General features: G+C 40.7%; 1 protein-coding gene and 5 non-coding genes across 7 annotated transcripts; all 6 read left to right on the plus strand.

The window, feature by feature from the left end:
• The first annotated feature begins 5,331 nt into the window (after nt 1-5,331).
• Nucleotides 5,332-21,588, plus strand: fam83hb (family with sequence similarity 83 member Hb). Of its 2 annotated transcripts, none has more exons than XM_030347109.1 (8): nt 5,332-5,618; nt 9,559-9,756; nt 10,070-10,408; nt 11,705-11,869; nt 12,002-12,126; nt 12,282-12,818; nt 13,207-15,544; nt 16,220-21,588. In XM_030347109.1, the coding sequence occupies exons 2-8, from the start codon at nt 9,634-9,636 to the stop codon at nt 16,238-16,240; spliced, it is 3,648 nt and encodes a 1,215-aa protein (XP_030202969.1). In that variant the 5' UTR covers nt 5,332-5,618; nt 9,559-9,633; the 3' UTR covers nt 16,241-21,588. The 2 variants fall into 2 exon arrangements, with proteins under 2 accessions (XP_030202969.1, XP_030202970.1); XM_030347110.1 differs by having other exon boundaries at nt 5,332-5,602.
• Nucleotides 18,650-18,787, plus strand: LOC115536398 (U8 small nucleolar RNA). Its single transcript, XR_003974683.1, has one exon. It is a non-coding gene; the product is annotated as a U8 small nucleolar RNA (small nucleolar RNA).
• On the plus strand, nt 19,445-19,577 carry LOC115536392 (U8 small nucleolar RNA). Its single transcript, XR_003974678.1, has one exon. It is a non-coding gene; the product is annotated as a U8 small nucleolar RNA (small nucleolar RNA).
• LOC115536396 (U8 small nucleolar RNA) lies at nt 20,216-20,348 on the plus strand. Its single transcript, XR_003974682.1, has one exon. It is a non-coding gene; the product is annotated as a U8 small nucleolar RNA (small nucleolar RNA).
• LOC115536393 (U8 small nucleolar RNA) lies at nt 21,002-21,134 on the plus strand. Its single transcript, XR_003974679.1, has one exon. It is a non-coding gene; the product is annotated as a U8 small nucleolar RNA (small nucleolar RNA).
• A 184-nt stretch (nt 21,589-21,772) lies between the features above and the next one.
• Nucleotides 21,773-21,905, plus strand: LOC115536399 (U8 small nucleolar RNA). Its single transcript, XR_003974684.1, has one exon. It is a non-coding gene; the product is annotated as a U8 small nucleolar RNA (small nucleolar RNA).
• Nucleotides 21,906-21,966: the final 61 nt, after the last annotated feature.

Consider the following 21,966-nt stretch of genomic DNA (forward strand, 5'->3'; position numbering starts at 1 on the left):
AAATAAAATTTATTTTTTAGTATATTTTAATGGTTGTTGATTCATGTATTTATTCCAACTATTGTGATTATGCTAAATATCTCCTGATATATGGTACCAAAGTATTTTCAGTATTGAAAATGGCTCCTTATTTTCAAAATAACTTAATATTATATAATATGTACAACTGATGTTGTTCCCAGTCATACGTAGTAACCCTTATTATCATTAGAGTCTGCTCTAAGAAGAAGAGAATATTACGTCAATATGATGGCAGATGCTATTACAATTGAAGCCAGCATCCAGAGTTTGCAGTTCTTGGCTGGTTGTAAAAACCAATCAGCGTCCATCCTTTGAAAGTGATTAGAGCAAGGAGCATGTGTTTGTTTTTGTCCTTCCACTGTCAGTTCAACGCAGTAATTCAAATGGAAAAGACCTGTTTTTAATGCACTTGGAATATAGTAAATTTGAAACTATGGAATCAGATAGAATCGGTAAAAACTAAAAACTAAACCCAAGTTAAACACACTTACAAAATTAAACCCAAGTTAAACACACTAATAAACACAGAAAAGTCTCCATGAAGTTAGATGGCTAACAGACTTCTGTTTAGACTACGATGACTATGGTTGTTGTGGTTTGCTTCCGATATTAGTAACATCTTTATCAAAGTGTCACTTTGCTACAATTAGGCCAATACCTGTAGGTGAATTGAAACGTCAGTGAACAAGCTTCTTGTTTTCTGTTATTCACGCTCATTCAAACGTTTGAACATGTGGGTCAGGCTCAACAATTCGTTTGGGCAACCATGGGGATCTTTTCTTTTTAGAACACCATATACTTAATATCACCGTGGTATTTTGCTGCTTCTTCAAGCTATTTATCTAAATGTAAAACTATTCATTGCATTGAATCAGTAGCAAATTAAAAGGTTTTCTGATCCTGACTCTGGTGACTCTTGACCTGTCCCTAAAAGTGGATCAGAACAAAAATAACTTTGGCCTCAGCTTTTTAGGCATTTTTTTAAGGAAAATGGTATTAAATGTTAAAGTTTTTACAAGATCATATAAGTTAACTCATTCTATTTTTCGCAACTTAAAGCTTAGAGCCAACACATGCCAAACGCTCACACAATCCACCCATAACCTACGGACAGACTACATTCAACTTCATTCAACAAAGTCTGTTCAAATAAAAAAACAAAATCTGGAAACTTTCGACGGCATAAATGCTATAGCTAAGCACAAAGCCAAGAGATCTATTAACCTAACACAAGCCATGATGTAAATAATACACCTAATTTTTCTTATACTGTTAATTTTTTGGAGAACCACTTTCAGCCTAAAAAAATCATTCGATTTTAACTATAGAGCGCAACAGTGACTACCCCCTTTTTGACCAGCTCTGGTTCCGGAAGTAAATTTCCCATTCATTTTCTCCATTGAGGTTTCGTAAAATCGTCATATAAAGAGTTTTAAGCCTGGTGTAATGTTGTACATTGTCTATAAGGTCGAGACAATGCATATGTTTCTTATAGACAAGATTACAAATTAAACAACCAAAAGCAATTTTTATCTTTAAATCAAGACAAAATTAAAAAAGTAGCTGCTAAGGATTCTATAGCCTTATATTTCCTTGTCTAAATTGTTTTGAAAGTAAAATTCAAAATTCCCTCCTCCTCTTTCTTTTGACTCCCAGAGGGTGGTTTAAATGGTTTAAAAAAACTGATGAGTGTATGTGTAGTATGCCAATGATTTTACACATTTATGAAAACATGGTGATGTAGTTATAGTGAATAAGCCCAATACGATGCTAAAAGATTAATGCATTTGATACTATAGTACCGTGTAACTAAAAGATTCTGAAAGCAGCAAGACAAAATTCTTGCACTGAACAGTTGCGCTCCAAAATAATCACCTTAATTTATAAAATACTTAAAGGGGACTTAAAAAAGAAATTTGAAATTGACAACAGAGACTTGATTCCAACAGGCATCTTTGTGAAAGCATCAAGTCTTGGGTGGAAACATGTTTAAGTTCATTCTTGTATCTTAAGTTATAAATTCTTCCATAAGAATATGAGAGTAGCTCCAAGCCACTCGTTTTCTGTCAGTTTGTTAGTGGGCAATACAAATAACAATAGAGAAACTACTGGATTTACTGTTCTTCCGTCTATTGACCCCGAACTACTGTAAGACAAGACATAAAACTACTTTTGTCTCAATTCTGGAGAAAGTAATGATTCTATTGAAGGAGCTCCGATAGAGACCCTTAACTGAAAGGTACAAATAAACAAAACATACGCTAATATTACTTTGAACATATCGAAAGATAGCGTTCTTATACAAAAAGGTTACAAAGTAGTTAAAGTAGTTAAAGACGGTGTGCTCTCTCTCATTCACTCTTTGTTTTCACACCTGCAGTGATCTGATTATAAGGCCTTTTTCACTACCACTGGTCAACACCAGATGGAGACATTCTTCATGCATTTAAATGTGTTTAAATAAAGTAAACTGGCTCCAACCTGATAATCTGATAATTTTTTTTATTGGTAGCTCTCAAACCATTACTAAGGTCCGGACGTCATAGCTGGCTACGGGCATGATTCTCTCTCTCTCTCTCTCTCTCTCTCTCTCTCTCTCTCTCTCTCTCTCTCTCTCTCTCTCTCTCTCTCTCTCTCTCTCTCTCTCTCTCTCTCTCTCTCTCTCTCTCTCTCTCTCAAACGCACGCACGCACGCACGCACGCGCGCACACACACACACACACACACACACACACACACACACACACACACACACACACACACACACACACACACACACACACACACACGGTATCAAATAGTACCTCCTAGTATACATTGTGAGTAGGTGCAGTCAGAGAAGAGGATGGAAATATAGCTTGACATCGTCACCCACATTCGTATAGTTCTGCACCAGAAGGTCGAATACGAACATCTCAATTTTTGATTTCCAAAGGGCGTCATCAACGGGCGAACAGACCTAAACGCCACTGGTCGCATTTGGATAGATACAGAATCCAGTGGCCAGTTGGAAAATTACATTATCATTCAGAAGTACTGCTCGGACATCTTCTTTATAATCATAATCTTTAAGTGCCGCTATTTCTGGAAGAAAAACCTTCAGAGGGCAGGACAGTATCTAATTTGGCCTACATTTATAGCCTCATTCCTGGTAAACTCTCTTGAATAACCATCATGCCATGATGTTATCGTAGAATCAATATGACGTTCCAAGTGACAAGCAGTTGTTAATAGTGCATAACAAAAGTACATACTGCCCGCAGAAACATGGATGATATATGATATGGTATATGTGTCCACTCAGTATTTCATCCCTTAATGTTATGGTCAACTAGTGGGTTTATGATTTAAACAATGCATGGTGTCTGGTGTTTCCAGTCCCACGCAACTCAAAATAAAGTATTCTGTCCTTTCATTATGGTATACTAAATATGAGTTCTAACCCAAAGAGAAAATGTGATATATTGTTTATAAGGCAATAAGGCCTATATTATTTAGGAGTGGACATTGTTATGAAACTATTCTTAAGGTGCTAGTTAATTACTGTGGCTGATGAGCACTACCCACATAATTTGTGTTTGTTGATGTAAGTGTGTGTGTGTGTGTGCGTGTGTGTGTTTGCATACGTGACTGTTTGTGAGTGTGTGTGTGTGTGTGTGTGTGTGTGTGTGTGTGTGTGTGTGTGTGTGTGTGTGTGTGTGTGTGTGTGTGTGTGTGTGTGTTTGTGTGTAAGGGTTTATATATGTATGCATGCATGCGTGTTTGTGTGCGTGTTGTGCTCAGCAACACAGCAGTGTAAAGATGACCTCCCGGTCCCAGGCTCTGTGGAGTCACCTTATACTCAGGTGTGACATGACACCATGAGCAAAGCATGCTGGGAAAACTCAGGGGGTCGGAAAGATGTGGCCCTGTGACAGAACGTAAGAGAAACAAAGAGAACTGTACACAGAACACCTGGTTGCACTGAGATACCCTGTTCCATTATTTTGTTTTGAGCATCCACAATCCAGACCAGGATTTATCTTTCTCCTCAACACAGGTCCAAACCTGTGTGTGTGTGTGTGTGTGTGTGTGTGTGTGTGTGTGTGTGTGTGTGTGTGTGTGTGTGTGTGTGTGTGTGTGTGTGTGTGTGTGTGTGTGTGTGTGTGTGTGTGTGTGTGTGTGTGTGTGTGTGTGTGTGTGTGTGTGTGAGTTTAGGCTGCCAGGTGACTCCGAGAGAGAGAGAGAGAGAGAGAGAGAGAGAGAGAGAGAGAGAGAGAGAGAGAGAGAGAGAGAGAGAGAGAGAGAGAGAGAGAGAGCGCTGGAACCGGTGAGAGGACAGTGGAGGGGGTTCTGGGTGTGGTCCCACGCCCTGAGCACATTCCTACTAGATGCCGCACCCTCATTTCCAGCGTCTGTACCAACCGGTGTGTGCGGGGAGCACTTATGCACACCGGCACAGCAAGCTTAGCCTACGTGTAGCAATCCCATACAAAATAACTTTAAGGATGTGGAATTGCATCTCATACTGTGATCTAATGGCCTATATTTATTTCACTTAGGTGTCTCATCATGTGCTGTTATGCCTACGTGTGGCTGCGCCTGTGTGTCCTGTCCTGTCCAAACTTGGGACACGCCCTGACTTTTCATGAAATTGTCCGTGCGTCTGTGTGTATGTAGCCTACCTGTTGCTCGCTATCACAGGCCATAAAAAGGGTGTGTTCCAACTGATAGACGTTTCGGAACAAAGGCCAGCCCTAAGAAAATCCTTGCATCCACACCCACCTGCATAGACATAATCGCACATTCCTTTTTTTGTCTTATCATGTGTTAATCGTCGACTGTAACATGTATGTCAATTTATCCGTGTAACTAAAGCAAAAAAGAAAGACGATTTGATCTGGAATAACCTGGAAGTGTCAAAGCACCCTAGACAAACACTAACGTTGCAGCCGTTACTTGCAGAGGGGAGTTGAGTAGTCTAAAATAATCTGCATTCTACCAGGAGCCCATGTGAAGGAGGGAACAAAGTCCTCTCTTATTATTGGAGAGAGAACTAGGCCTATTCGTTTGTGAGTCATTTACTCCACGTAAAAAAAAAAAATCCAAACACAATGAAGTGGCGCGAACCCCTTAATATTTGCTGTCGACCTACAGAATATGTCAAAAAGGCGTGTGGGCTTGTCGTCGTTTATTATAAGTTTGCATGGGAAGTATTCTTTCATAAACTAAACAACTTTTTAAATATGCCACTTGAAGTGAATTTCAAATAATGTTGTGAATCGGTAATCAGCATAAACGGGGAGGGGCCTCGCCGATGGGAAGCCCTAGAACTCCTTCATTTTCAGACTCCGGCGCTAAACGGCAGGTCGGACACCCCGCAGAGAACTGCATAGGACCGACCTGAAGTTCACGACGAAAACCAGGGGTCTGGGCTCTTTTTGGGGTGGAGTTGTCGGCAACCAAAAGGAATGTATGCGGGGCAAGCAGACTCGTAGCTGGATCTATCTTGGGCTGTACCGGCGAAAGCTGTCGCCTACACAGCGGTGCATAAAAAGGCAAGAGGAGCAGAAAAGGAAGCCTCGAAGTGGGTTTCGGCAGGGTGAGACAATTGAAAAGTATGGGCAAATAAGAAAAGCTACTTTAACTCACTTGTTACTTACGCCGAAACCCTTTTTGCTTACTCATTTGTATTCTAGGCCTATTATAGTCCAACTTTGTCGATTCTATTCTTCTCTATGTCTATATCCTAGACACCTGAAGGATTACTTTCGAGGATTGTTAACGCTTTACTTATGAAAATTGGCCTATATCCATCTATCTTTTTTAACAACATCTTGCATACAATGGAGAATTACGTCAACGACCAAGATATATTTTTACCTTTCATAAGACAAAAGGCTATAGGATGTACAAGTTACAACAAGCAATAGGCCTACAGGTTTAATTCAATACTCTTTTCCCATGTCTATTACTGATGGCTATGACATGTATATTATCCTACTAATACCCCCAACATAATAATCACCTCACGATAACCTAATATTGGCACAAAAAAAACCACACTATTATTAACACGTTTTTAATAGGCTACTTATAGTTATAGAACTTGGCTGTCCATTCAAAAAAAAAAAAAAAACTATTCTCTTATAGTACTCTTCTGCTCTCTACACATTCATCGTAATGTGTTTGTCTCTATGCTTTTTACTAGATGCAATTGGCTAGTTGTGTAACTGACTTTCAGGTTATTGTATTGAGAGTGGAGACAGACAGACAGAAAGGGAGGTGCTGATTACTATCTCCCGTCTTATCTCAGTGTTTGTGTTTATCATTAACAGTTACTAAAATGTCCCACACCAACAGGCTTCATTATCACCCATCCAAACCAGTTTTACAGTGTTGTATTTATCAAAGTAAAGTACTCATAAAGAACAATTAAACAGTATTTAACCTGTACTGGTGGAATATGGTTGATAGTTAATTATGTTTATTTAGCAAGGTGTGTTAAGCTATGTGGATATGTGTGTGTTTGCGGGTGTGTGAGAGAGAGATGCACTTATCTTTAGACATTGAGAGTTTTAAGTCTTTTTAGTTTTTCGCTTGGCTATTGTAATGTTTTACTGTTGTGGATGTAATACATATGCTCTTGAGTTGACCCGTTGAAAGGACAGTAATTCAAGCATGGATTAATTTGCATACTCTGAAGAAAATCCTGTCTGAACGCTTTGATTACTACCCGAAAATAAACTAGACTTTGTTTATGTCAACTGATATTGTAAAATGTTTGTTGGTTTAAATTGACTATTTATGTTAAATATAAGTACTCCTCCCAGCCCACCCCCTAGGGAAACACATTGCAATATCTGAAAGAAGAGATCTGAAAGAGTGATCCTATCTCCCAATGAGTCTCAGCGTTGTCATCAAATTAAAACCCAGTTTCTACAGTTTGGATATCACACTAGTCAGTCTGGGTCAGGTGAAGACAGCCTGCTTCCATGTGCTTTGTTATCCTTGGTCATTTGACTGCCAATCCGTTGACACTTAATGATCAGTACAGAATGAAGTTTGGAGGAATCAACCCAAAATATCCAGTCTTAATCTTTCTGTGTTTAATAGTAGAACTCACCAGCCTGAGTCAAATGTAAAGTAATCTTATTCAGTGGGGTAAGATCTCCGTTGGGTTTCACAACCTGTATGATTTGAACTCATGACCAGGGAAATTCTTTACACACCACTAGCCACATGTGAGGACACATCGCTCTCACAGAGCTTGTTGTTTTACCTGCACAGGTACACTATGTCCTGAATCAGCACAAATCTTGCCGTTCCTCAGGCTAATTTTGTATTAGGTTAATTTATAGTTTTTTTTAAAGATCTCAGTTTCATTCTCTTAGGCGGCAGCACAGTGGAAAAAAGCGTTAGGCTGTTAGACAAGTGAGTTGAAGAGCAAGTGGGAAGCTCCGCCATACCCTCTCTGGTGGAACAACCACTGCGGGGTGATTGAAAACATGTCACTAACTGCACTGCTTGTGACTTTGATGCATGGCGGAAACGTAGGCCTAACTATCAACCGAGTTTGTCACAATCCTAATACTTACTGAAAATGCTAAAGCATTCATCAGTGGTCCAAAGGCTCAATCACCACTGGGTTAGGTCATTCGGGGATAGATAATGATTGAACTTAGATGACATTCAGTGTCATCTAAGCCGTTCATTTATCGAAATTAAAATATTTTGAAATCTTCAAGATGGCCACTTTAATTTAAGTCCGTTGCTAAAGATTCAAATCTGATGCTCGCCACATTCATCCCTTCAAGAATATGGTCTGCAGATGGCTGGTTTTGTTCCGCAGTGGAACTTTCCTCGGGAAATCGGCACAGCATACTACAACATGTACTTATGTGGTAGAAAATGAGTCAGGCACCAGGATGTTAGCCAATATGCTAGCGGATGAATCACAGGCATGTAGCAAATTAGCCTCAGGCCAGGCTAGGCTAGCCTATGCTGTGACTCATACAACAGGGCCACCCCTTTGACCGTGAGGTCGGACACAAAGGCCTTACCCCTCATTTCAGATTTCAGATGTGTGTTGAATACATGTTGCACACGTCATGCTCAGTTTTTAACTTGTACATGTTGGAATACCACTAGTCACTCTCCCATTCTGACCACATAGGCCATAACACACCCTTCACCTTTCACTGCTTGCATTTTCCTCATCCCTGAAGTAAGTAAGACAGATTTCAACAGTGGCAAACAGTGAGAGTGACACAAAAAAAAAACAGTTTGTACCATCCCACACTGCAATGTTCTGAGGAGCATAAATGTAAATGCATCTGTCATATTACCTAATAGCATGTCATTTAGCATGGGAACTGGTGAAACTACAGAAATGCATCTCATAAATGAATTATAGTTCTTGTACCACAGACTGCATATTCAGATTGGCTGCATGACAAGTTTGCTCAACAGGAATATGAGAGAACCTGTCCTGACAGCTATTTACAGCCCCGGCTGTCTTACTACTCTCTTAATGCTCTCAATGCGCCTAGTCCTTTGTCTTCCCCTCACCATTGTATGGGTCCTGTGAGTTCCCCCCTCCTCAGATATCTATTTGCCGTTGGCCCATGTGCCTCGATTGAATTTTCACTAATCATTGGTGCAACTCAAGGTGGACTTTCCATTCAACTACAATGTTGATGTGTATTGAACAGGGTGTATCATTCTACAATGGGTGGTAAACTAACCCTAATATTATAGTACATATAGTAGTGTAGTCTTGCGGTTATGTACAACTACTCACATAAAGGTTCTCTGCATACAAATTGAATACAAAGATGACTGTACAATATTGCTGAGCAATGCTAGCAGTAATGAGTAATCTATCCATAAGCAATAGTTGGATATTTTCTACAAAGCGTGTGTCTGACCAGAGTCATCGAGTGTTGAACAGTAAAGAAATGTATTGGTCTGGCATAGTATCTTTCTATTACTGTACGGCACTGTGTGAATCTAGGTGTAACACATGTTATCTTTATACTGCCTGATTTTGCCTCTACAACAATGGCTGCTTTGTTTAAGGTATGGACAATGTTTTTTCTTCACTTGCTTCCCTTTTGGGAGTCTCAGTAACGGTGTACAATACTGTAGAATGAAAAGTAGGTCATAGGTGTGCAACCGTAAACAACATTTAAATCAACCATAACCTCTGTTGTTATCTATTTAACAGTTGTTTCAATAACTCTACCCGGAGGTTCTTCTTGCGCGGTAAATTGCAGCACTTGCATCACACAAGTAACAGCTTGCTTATTGATCCCCTCTGGTTACTAACCAAATCGTTGCTTTGTACATTTTATGTCTTATTCAAATGTCTTCAGTGAAATTAGTAAGTTTGAACAAACCATCTCATCTATTATGTTAACTAAGCCATTCAATCCTATTGCAACGCTTTTTGTATTTCTATATTCTCCCTCACCATTTCCATATCCTCATTTCCATAGTCTGTCCGTCGTAATTACTAGAGAATCCTTATTTGACCTTTTTGTCTTTACTCTCTAGGTTGAAATCCCTCCCTTCCTCTACCTGTCGGCCCCCCCTGCACTCTGACCTGTGACCCCAACCTCGCCTCCGACCATGGCGCACCGATCTCAAAGTTCCTCGGTGGGCGATAACCCTCTCGACCCTAACTACCTCCCCCCCCACTACCGTGAGGAGTACCGCCTGGCAATCGACGCGCTGATCGAAGATGACTCCCAGGTAATAATATTGCTGTGACTGTTAGCCAAAGAGGTTGAAAACATGGGTGATGATGGATCTCAGCCTTTAAGTCTGTGCCGTCCGGACCAATCTGCGCTATAAACACTGCCAATTTAAGAAACAATGTTATATCTGTTTACTATTGTTGATTTTCATGAATATATTTGTTTTCCATGTCCAAATCCTCTCATCCATTTAGTGGGTCATTCAAGGAAAGAAAATCATATTCTTCATGCTTTTGAGTTCGTTGTCCTCTTGTCCTTTCTGTATGTAAACAAAGCTAATGATGGGGACATTTTTACTGCCTTATCAGGGTTACTATGAGTTCCTCCAGAAGGCCGACGTGGTGCCCTTCCTGGCACAGCCCGAGATCGATCACATCAAGTCCACCCTCCAGACTCCCAGCCAGAGCCAATCTGCCAGTATGCCAGAGCTGACCTACCACGAGGGAGTTATGGAGGACGATGGATCATCTGACACCTACTGGCCAGTGCACTCCGACCTGGACGCTCCAGGCCTGGACCTGGGATGGCCCCAGCAGCAGCACAGCTTCATAGGGCCAACGGAGGTCACCACTCTGATCAACCCCTCGGACCCTGAGATGCCCAGCATCAAGGAGCAAGCCAGGAGGCTCATCAAGAGTGCATATCATGTAGGTGTTGGAGAAAGCAGTGGCTTATCAAAAACAGGTCTTTCTGGTTCAGGAAAGCCATCAGTTTGGATGTTTAGTCAGGCGTTTAAACACTGTCAGTCCGATTCATGCCTCCATGGCTCTGAGGAAACCACTTCAGTGTTTTCAGATCAAGAGCTCACTCTAAGGAATGGGACATGAAGTACAAGCATGCTTTCGGTTATACTTTGGCGTTGGTAGACCAGACTATAGCTTGTTGTTGCCATAACAGAAATAATTAAGGTGCAGAGTACAAATGTCAAATGCCATAAGCGGTTGTACCGGTTTGTGTTGCTTGGCCTGTTGGGTCTGCGGTCCATTTTCCGTGCAGAAATGTATGCGTCTTGGCTCCTGTCATTCAGACTTTTAGTGTGGTCATGTTTTAATAGACAAGCAGTTTGTTCCTCAGCAATCATGACGTTCACTGTTGTCAAGCCTCAGCCTGAATGTAGTCAAGCAGGTTGAGGAACGAACCGGTGGTCTGTCTTACCCAAAACATCCAGTCGTTTTTTTAACAAGATGATTATTTTGGTTACAAAACAAATATGAACTACAATCTGCCTCCTGCATGCTTTGGGCTTCACTTTACGAAGGTAGAGTGAAGGTAGGGGCACCCAAGTGCATCGTATAAAAAATATGAAGTTATTACACATTAGTTATTATAGATAACAAATACAAAATAAAAACGACCCCAGAAGATCACTTAAATTGTATTTTGCATTCGTGCAAGTAGTTGTTTTTCGCCTTGTTGGCTTCATACTGTCTTGGAGCCAACATTTATTCATGACAAGTTATGTCATTAGATACACTTCAATTCAATTAGGTTTTACATCAAGGATATTGTGGTGTTAAATGTAATAACCATGTTTATCTAAAATGCCAATCCCCACCTAAGGGTGTGTTTGATTAGGTTGCAAATCAATTGTGCAGGAGAATACTTCATAGAAAAAAGGGTTGGGCCCTATTCAAACATGTCTGCTGAATATGCGTGTCTTATCCAAATTATGAGCGCACTCAAGCTCCCATAACAAATGTTAATATTTATGCAGAGCCAATGTTTTTGCATTTGAAGACATTTTGTATACGTTTATCCATCACAGTTAGATAGATCATTCTTTATTCTCATAATTTACACTTAACTTCACAGTTTTGAGAAGTTTGTGATAATTCAATATCAATTATTGTCATAGTTAAAACCTCTGCAAAGGTAACCATACTCTACTATACTATGTTGTTGAATGTCAGCGGTGCGTCTGATCTCTCCCTGTTTTGCCCCAGGTTATCGCCGTGGTGATGGACATCTTCACGGATGTAGACATCTTCTCTGACCTCCTGGACGCCGCAGCCCGCCACGTCCCTGTCTACATCCTATTGGACGAGCAGAACGCCCATCACTTTGTTGCCATGGTGAACAACTGCAGGGTTAACTTGGACTTGATTCAAGTGAGTTGAATTTGCATATACTACTGAGTGAATGTCATAGGGATGCTTTCTGCAGCCAACTTTGTAGTTTATTAACCTTCTCCCTGTGCCTTCATAACATGGTGCCCTTGTGTGTCATTGGGGTTGCCGCAGATGATGCGCGTGAGGACTGTGGCAGGAATAACATACTACTGCCGAACGGGGAAGTCTTTCAAGGGACAGGTTAAAGACCGCTTCCTCCTGGCTGACTGCAGAGCTGTCATCAGTGGAAACTATAGGTAAGCGAGCCTACAAAAAAGTTTAAAAAACGAAACAAAATAGAAAGCATAATAATGCAATACTCCCAGGTTAAATAGCTTATTCTTCTGTAAGCTCTTGTGATTACATTAGTTAATATTAACCACCCCCTCCTTCCTATCTCCATGTCTTCCAGCTTCATGTGGTCCTATGAGAAGATACACCGCTGCATCGCCCACCTCTTCCTCGGGGAGCTTGTCGCCAGCTTTGATGAGGAGTTTCGTATTCTCTTTGCTCAGTCAGAGCCTCTGATAATCGACCAATCAATTGTGCCACATGGCAACTCAGATTATCAGAGCAGTCAGTTTGGTTTGAAGCGATCCCAGTCGTTGCTGAGCAACAGGGCTTTTCCACGACAAAACGAGCTGCCCTCTGCCTTCCCCTACGGAGAATCTGATCGGAATCCTCTCGCGTTTCGAAGGAACGAGCCCTTTCGCCACTCGATGGAGCCCACGGCAGGCATAACGATTGGGAAGTATGCACAGCAGCAGTTTCACCTTCAGCAATCGTACTTAGAGCAGGGAAGGTCCATAGTCTCTAGACAGATGGAGCTGAGCTCTACTGGATTCAAGAGACACAGCTACGCGGAAGGCACCCAGGAGAGCTACTCGTCGTCAAAGCAGTACATGAAACACAGAGTCATGAATAATCTGGAAGAGACTGATTATCAGAGGTTAGTCCATTTATTGATCATATTGCCCATTGTCCGTTTGAATTATATAATGTTATCACTTTTCAGGTGAATTGGTAGCCAATTTCATACTATGATACTTTAGTATATGCTACACGTAAACCTCCTAAAATGGCGCAATATGATTGCTTCGCTATCTCGGGATATTGGGCAATATCCCATGATTGAGATCTCAAACTCGGGATATTGTTTCAGCGCGTCTCTTCACGCTAATAAAAACGAATAAACCGCTGATAAAAACAAATACATCCCAGCAAAAAGTTTTATCTTTCTAATTTTTGGAGTGTTCACGTGAAGTATATACTAAAACAATTATTTGCGTTAGGCGAGTAATTGTTAAATATTATTTACTCACTTTTGTATTTTACAGGGAGCAGACCCAACAACGGTCTTATTACCATGAGGGGCCGGAACATGGATCTGGCCATGGACATTATGACAGACTCCAAATGCATGCTTCGAATCTCGCCTTAGATCAGCGTTCAGAATCAAGCTACACATCTGAGCCACCTGTCGTTGGAGGCTACGGTAGAGATTACCTCTCGTCGGATGACCTGAAAGGACCTGAAGGGCTCCATGGACATCACGAAGCAGGGCGATATGAAGGAGTTTCAACACAGAAGAGGCCCACCATAGGCCAACCCTTTGCATGCCAGAACTCTCCGACGCAACCCCACCCTCCAGAGAAACAGCCGTTCCTGAAGCCGTCTGAACAGGAGCGGGATCAAGACCCCAGCGCCAGACAGGGCATGAGGAGTTGGAGGATCAACTCCTTCCTCAGCACGTACGAGGATGGCGGAGAGGAAGGCCTACCTCAGGCACTAGGCCCGGATGCATTTGATGATGATCCATCAGCTCAACAGGTAGCGGACCCTCAACGTTCTACAAATCGCTACGGGATAAAAGAAATGCCCTCTAAACCAGATGTTCTGAGACCACGCTTTGGGAAACCCGTTTTACATGACAACAGCGAGAAGGACTCTGGCACAACCAGGGTTCTGCAGCCCAGCACTACCTATAGTCAACACATGATGGAGAAAGCAAGAGAGAAGGAGAGTGACATGGAGAGGGACAGATTGGGAACCAGGGAGGGAACAGGAGATGTGGAGATGAAGGAGGGTCCAGAGGTCACTGTTTCCAAGCACGAGTCATTTCGCAACCGTGTCAACCCGATGCTCATGAGAAGCTCTCGGCTTCGCTCCTCCCTTATCTTTTCCTCCTCAAAGGTGGAGAAGCACAGCGGGGGCCTGGGTCTGAACCCCGCCACAGAGGAAGACGAGGATCTAGACCATATCCGCACCACCTCTATAGTGGCTCAGATGCTTGAGAAGAGGAAGTCCTTGAACCGGGAGCCTTTTGAGTGGAGGAAGAAGACAGAGGAGAAGGACAAGGACGATGAGAAACAGAAAGTACCGGCCAAAGAGAAGGGGGAGACCAGCTTTAAAGACCTCAAAGATAAATTTCAGAATGCAGGCCAAGAAATTAAGACTTCACCAGCTGAAGCGCCCTCCGATGTCACTGCAGGATCTTTGAAAACTCAACAAGAATCATCATTGAATATGAACGATCCAGCTAGTCGCCTACAGTATTTTAAAGATTTGGCCGCCAAGAGAAAAGCCTCAAGAATGGAGACAGAAACAGCACTCAAAGCCATCGGGCCAATTGAAAAGAAGCCCGACCTTTTGGATAAAACACATCATAGCACAGCCACTCACGACATCCCATCTGTTTCTGTTAACCCACCAGAACCTGAACCCAAGAAGTTAGACATCTCATCTAGGCTAGCAGAGCTCACTCGCAGATCGTCTGTCAGTGGAAACAAGCCACCTGCGGTCTCGACCAAGCCGTCAGTAAACCAGCTGAAGCCAACAGAGCCAGATTCCACTCGGAAGGCGGGGAATGGGTCAGAAGTTCAGAAGAAGGACCCTTTCAAGTCTCTGAAGCCCTTTCCCTCTCCAAACATCTTCCGAAAGGACCCGTTGAAGCTCAAAGCACTGAACCCTCGTCGGGTGTCTAGTGGTGAGGACATGCTGACAGCGGATGCAACCGACGCAGAGAAGAGTGAACTGAAGAAGAGCCGCTCGCACAGCTCTTCATCCATGATGCGTTCTGACTCAAGGGAAGTACTCAACAAGTATTGTGGCTCCAATACTTCCATCAACACAATAGGGAGTGATGGCAAGAGTGAGGGGAAGCCTCTGGATTTCCTCAAGAAGCAGACGCAGAGGTTAAAGGGCCTCCTTGGGCCTAAAGATAAGGACAAGAAATCTGCTGCTAGTGCCGATGAAAAGACCATGAGAACTGTGGTTGAAATCACTGAAGACTCCAGCAAAAAGTCAAGCACGTCTTCTCACACGGGATCAAGCAACAATGACCAACCCAACGCTAACCACAAAGTGTCAGCGGGAACCTCTGGACCATCGCGGTACCAGTCCACCGGTGGCTCGGTGCTGTTCAGCAGCAACCTACGAGACGACACCAAGGTCATCCTGGGCCAGATCTCTGCCAACAGTCAGAAGAACCGCCTGGACCAGGATAAAGCAGGCGGGGCCAAGGAGGGCGACCCTGGAGACAAGGGCCTGGAGAGACAGAATTCATTGAGGAAGACTCTCTTTTCGCGACCCCAAACCAACCCACAGGAGAGAGAGGGCCTGCTGAAGAGGATGGAGAGTATGAGGAAGGAGAAGAAGGTGTACAGTCGCTTTGAGGTATGTGTACCAGCAAACAGAAGCCGGCAGGTTGGTTGGAAGAAGTGAGGAGTGGTGATAGACGTTGGAGAATTCCAACAAAAAGGTGTGAGAGTCACAAACTGATCCAACAAGTAACAAACAAAACTAAAGATGTTAAGGTTAATTGGATTACCAACCGAGAACCAAATAAGTTGCCGTGCAGGTTCCCATAGTTAAACATTCCAGATATTTCCCTAGTTTGTCATAGTATTATCGGATTGTATTATATTTTATATTGTCATATAAAATATAAATTTGCTGCCATATCAATCCCTATGACAGTGAATAGTTTGTTATATTATATCATAACACGCCTAAATAATATGAACAAAGTACATGATTGCTACCGTAGTGTTTGGAGATCTTTTCCTAATTTAAAAATATGTAAACTATTACACTAGTAAGTTATGCTTATAAACAGATTGGTTGTAACTTGGATGTGTGGGCAGATGCCTTTAACTAATTAAGAATTAAATCGGGGGTTTAGTTTCGGACTATGTTGAGTTGTGAATCATTAAGATCTGTGTCAACATTGAACTTCTACAGAGGCTCTAGTGTTTACCATATAACCTTGACCACCAGGAGTATTAGCGAGAAGGGATGGTTGATCCTGTCGTATTCATTGTTCCTCTATTTCTGCTGTTCTGTTGACAGATGGGGAACAACCTTGGATAACTAAAGATGACTGACACTTTTGGCTTGGAAAATCTATGCAAATGAACAAAAAGACTCTTTCCGTAACGTGCCAACAACCCTATAAATGTACCTCAACAGCTGCCCATTCAAGCATTACTGGATTTTCTTACAAAGCAATAAACCTAGTTTTGAGTGTGCAGTTGTGGCAAGCATTGGCACCACATTTATTTAACCATATATGGTGAAAGAATGAAAGGAGCGTGACCTGACTCTGATACCGACTGCTTTCGGCAACATTTCACCAAGCAATAAAAAGCCAATGCTCTTAGAGAGACGTTAGGCCCTTGTGGGTATAAACATGCACAAGTAGGCTTCAAGTAGTGGTGCGGAGAATTTTTTTACATCAAACAATGTCATGTACTTAATATGCAACTGGATTGAACAAGCCTGTGCAGAACAGCACATTCCTAGTTCCGGTGCGCCTGTGTCTATAACAGACAATTGACTTAGTAAAGAAATAAATGGTAATGCGGAAAGTAGGCCTCTTGGGAGGGGACATTTTTAGAAATGTCTCAAAATTGAGAGCAGAAAAAACATGAGTATATATATCAAGCACTTCCAATGTTGAGTTCGGTATCCGCAGCCCTTATAATATTTCTGTAGAAAGGTGGGATATAGATTACGTTTGGTTAAAAAATAAAGACTTGAATGTGCCTTTCGCAAGGGTGGGGCCTCTCAGGACTGACTTTTAAAATCAATTATTCAGGGAAGGGCTAGGCCTGCTGGAGCACATCTAAAGGGAAGAAAGCGTGGGTTACTATCACTGGTCCTTTCTTCAAAACAATGCTGGTGAAAGTTTGCCTATGCGCTGATCCACTCATTACTTAAGGTGGATTGTACACCACTGAAATAAATTCTTTATAGGACTATGCCAGATCCGTCATCCATTGAGTGGATAGACTCTTAATGCTGGACGAAGGCCAAGCTGATGACACTCACAAATCTTCTCCGACCTACGCCCTGAGCAGGTCCACTAACCTGTTTGTCTCTCCATTGGACCAATGACGTGGCTTTGAGGCTCAGAGAGCACTAGTCTTAATGTGTACTATGTTGAGACATTGAGGGTCCAACAGAGTTCTTCAGCACTAAGAGGATATTTGAATATGTTTTCTTCAAGGAATATTATTGTAAATATTAACATGAATAAGGGCTTGGTGAGGCTATTTATACAGTAACTGGTAACGAGTAGGTTAAATATTTTGTAAGTGTCTTAGAGTATCTAATACCAATTAGTTTAAGTACATTATCAAAGAAATAATGATTCACAATGACAACAAATCAATTTGCTGAACAGATTTCTTTTTTTTAAAAAGTGAATTGTAATATATGTTAGAATATTTTGCTGCAACAAACTCATCTATTAAATGCGCTAAAAAATAATTTGCTTTTGTTGCTGTAATCAGTATTGATGACCTCCACAACTTCATAAATGCCAAAAAAAAAAAAAATACTAGTCCCTATCTCGTTTCTTTCATAGTACCATAATCAGATAAGATTGTGGATGGTTGTTGTGAGAGGGAAAGGGATATCAAAAGATCTCAAGATCTCACAAAATTATACCTGGCCAGTGGTTGCACTCAGCTAGAAGGGAGTCATAATAATATATCATAAGATCTTGACGAGGGAACAAGAATTATGGATGCACCTCCCTAATGATTCTGGCCTACTGTTGTCAGAACATATGTTATAGTGCTAGTGCTTTAAATCGATGAGGATTTGGTTTGATGGCTTTCCCCCAAAGTGTGTATATATTTGTACAAAAATTTATGAATAAGATAAGATAAGATAAGATAGACTTTATTGTCATTGTACAGTCACCTATACAACGAAATTGGGAGTGCCAACTGAAGGTGCATTACACATACAAAATAAATAAATAAACAAGCAATTTAAGTAAAAAATTGTGAAAAAAACAAGACAGAAATAAGAAAAACATTTGGAACAAGACAAGGACAGGTGATGTCAGAATAAATAAATATAAAGGCCGTAAGCATATTGCACTTTATAGAAAGTGAGGAATCTGTGTTTCAAGTTTCTTAACGTTTTGTAGATGGCTTTCAAATATACACAATCTATACAATATAAAATGTATTTCAGTCAAGACCTAAAAACAAAATTTGGTCCGAACTGTATAAGCATAAAATATTCAATCTGGGTCATTCGATTTAATCTTGAGTGACTATTTATTAAAGCGGTTTAAAAAATTTAACGCCGTTAAATTTGGTTTGCGTTAACGCCGTTAATAACGCGTTTAACTGACAGCTCTAATAAATACACATTTTTTAGGATAGTCACAAAGCCAAATCATCATCGTTGACCTAAGAAAGCACCATGACCTGAGTACTCCTACGTAACAGACAAATATGTTCTGACAACGGTAGGAATATATCATTAGTGAGGTCTATCCTTACCTGTGGTTCTCAAATAGAGAACTTCAGAACATGATGATTGGAGATCTTATGAGATATGATTATATCTTCTTCCTTCCTGGCTGAGCGCAACAACCCTCCAGGTTTCCATTCTGACTATAAGAAAATGTTAAACAAATACATATATCTGTAATACAGCCTACATCACAGGTGTGTACTGTCCTCAAAGCAAACGGACAATGAAGTCCCAATCTCTTTCGTAATTGACAGGCTTTTGAGTGGTTAAAAATTGTCGATGGGATTTTTAAGTTTTTAGCTTTTTATTGGTGGAATAGGAGGCGATAAAGCGACTTCATCAACTGCATATTTGTGAACGAGCAAACTCATCGAGTGAACTCCATCAAACCTGGTTCAAGAGCTCTCGTGAGATGTAATGATATCTCCTTCCAGACCTGGTGCCACAACCTACGTGGACCTATTTTGATTTATAAATGATTTGTAAAATGCTGCTTGATGGTGATGGTGATACATCATTAGTTAATTCTGTTATATCTAGACTGCTCTGTTTCTCAGTCACCATGTTGCAATTACACAATTTATACTGAACTCATCAATCCCTTTGCCATTGTTGTTCCTTTGCCAAAAAGATTAATTTCAAACTTCAGCATCATTAGCTGAGGTTAAAGACATCTCATCAAATGTAATTTAACATTTAAATCATGAAGGTAAATCATCATTGTTGACTTAAGGTAGCACCATGACCTAGGTACTCCTACGTAAAAGTAACAAATGTTCTGACAACGGTAGGATCATATCATTAGTGAGGTCTATCCTTACCTGTGGTTCTTTAAAAGAGAACTTCAGAACATGATGATTGGAGATCTTATGAGATATGATTATATCTCCTCCTGGATGAGCGCAACAACTCTCCAGGTTTCCATTCTGACTATAACAAAATGTTAAACAAATACATATATCTGTAATATAGCCTGCATCACAGGTGTGTACTGTCCTCAAAACAAACGGACGATGAAGTCCCAATCTCTTTCGTAAATGACAGGCTTTTGAGTGATTACGATTTTTCAATGTGAGTTTTCATTTTAAGTTTTCATTTGTGGAAATAGGAGGCGATCAATAGGCTTTATCAACTGCATATTTGTGAACGAGCAGACTCATCGAGTGAACTCCATCAAACCTGGTTCAAGATCTCTCGTGAGATGTAATGATATCTCCTTCCAGACCTGGTGCCACAACCTACGTGGATCTATTTTGATTTATAATTGATCTGTAAAATGCTGCTGAGTTGATGGTGATATATCATTAGTTACTTCTGTTATATTTGGACTGCTCTGTTTCTCAGTCACCATGTCGTGAATACACAATTTATAGTGAACTCATCAATCCATTTGTTATTGTTGTTCCTTTGCCAAAAAGATTTATTTCAAACTTCAGCATCATTGCCTGAGGTAAAAGACATCTCATCAAATTTAGTTTAACATTTAAGTCATCGTTGACCTAAGGTAGCACCATGACCTAGGTACTCCTATGTAAAAGTAACAATTGTTCTGACAACATTAGGAACATATCATTAGTGAGGTCTATCCTTACCTGTGGCTCTCTAAAAGAGAACTTCAGAACATGATGATTGGAGATCTTATGAGATATGATTATATCTCCTCCTGGCTGAGCGCAACAACTCTCCAGGTTTCCATTCTGACTATAACAAACTGTAAAACAAATACATATATCTGTAATACAGCCTACATCACAGGTGTGTACTGTCCTCAAAACAAACGGACAATGAAGTCCCAATCTCTTTCGTAATTGACAGGCTTTTGAGTGGTCTCAATTTTTCAACGTGAGTTTTCGTTTATATGTTTTTATTGGTGGAAATAGGAGGCGATCAAGAGACTTTATAAACTGCATATTTGTGAACGAGCAGACTCATCGAGTGAACTCCATCAAACCTGGTTCAAGATCTCTCGTGAGATGCAATGATATCTCCTTCCAGACCTGGTGCCACAACCTACGTGGACCTATTTTGATTTATAATTGATTTGTAAAATGCTGCTGAGTTGATGGTGATACATCATTAGTTACTTCTGTTATATTTGGACTGCTCTGTTTCTCAGTCACCATGTCGTAATTACACAATTTATACTGAATTCATCAATCCATTTGCTATTGTTGTTCCTTTGCCAAAAAGATTAATTTCAAACGTCAGCATCATTAGCTGAGGTTAAAGACATCTCATCAAATTTAATTTAACATTTAAATCATGAAGGTAAATCATCAGTTGACTTAAGGTAGCACCATGACCTAGGTACTACTACGTAAAAGTAACACATGTTCTGACAACGGTAGGATCATATCATTAGTGTGGTCTATCCTTACCTGTGGTTCTTTAAAAGAGAACTTCAGAACATGATGATTGGAGATCTTATGAGATATGATTATATCTCCTCCTGGATGAGCGCAACAACTCTCCAGGTTTCCATTCTGACTATAACAAAATGTTAAACAAATACATATATCTGTAATATAGCCTGCATCACAGGTGTGTACTGTCCTCAAAACAAACGGACGATGAAGTCCCAATCTCTTTCGTAAATGACAGGCTTTTGAGTGATTACGATTTTTCAATGTGAGTTTTCATTTTAAGTTTTCATTTGTGGAAATAGGAGGCGATCAATAGGCTTTATCAACTGCATATTTGTGAACGAGCAGACTCATCGAGTGAACTCCATCAAACCTGGTTCAAGATCTCTCGTGAGATGTAATGATATCTCCTTCCAGACCTGGTGCCACAACCTACGTGGATCTATTTTGATTTATAATTGATCTGTAAAATGCTGCTGAGTTGATGGTGATATATCATTAGTTACTTCTGTTATATTTGGACTGCTCTGTTTCTCAGTCACCATGTCGTGAATACACAATTTATAGTGAACTCATCAATCCATTTGTTATTGTTGTTCCTTTGCCAAAAAGATTTATTTCAAACTTCAGCATCATTGCCTGAGGTAAAAGACATCTCATCAAATTTAGTTTAACATTTAAGTCATCGTTGACCTAAGGTAGCACCATGACCTAGGTACTCCTATGTAAAAGTAACAATTGTTCTGACAACATTAGGAACATATCATTAGTGAGGTCTATCCTTACCTGTGGCTCTCTAAAAGAGAACTTCAGAACATGATGATTGGAGATCTTATGAGATATGATTATATCTCCTCCTGGCTGAGCGCAATAACTCTCCAGGTTTCCATTCTGACTATAACAAACTGTAAAACAAATACATATATCTGTAATACAGCCTACATCACAGGTGTGTAC

Source organism: Gadus morhua, chromosome 22 (assembly GCF_902167405.1).
Source record: "Gadus morhua chromosome 22, gadMor3.0, whole genome shotgun sequence".
Lineage (NCBI taxonomy): Eukaryota > Metazoa > Chordata > Actinopteri > Gadiformes > Gadidae > Gadus > Gadus morhua.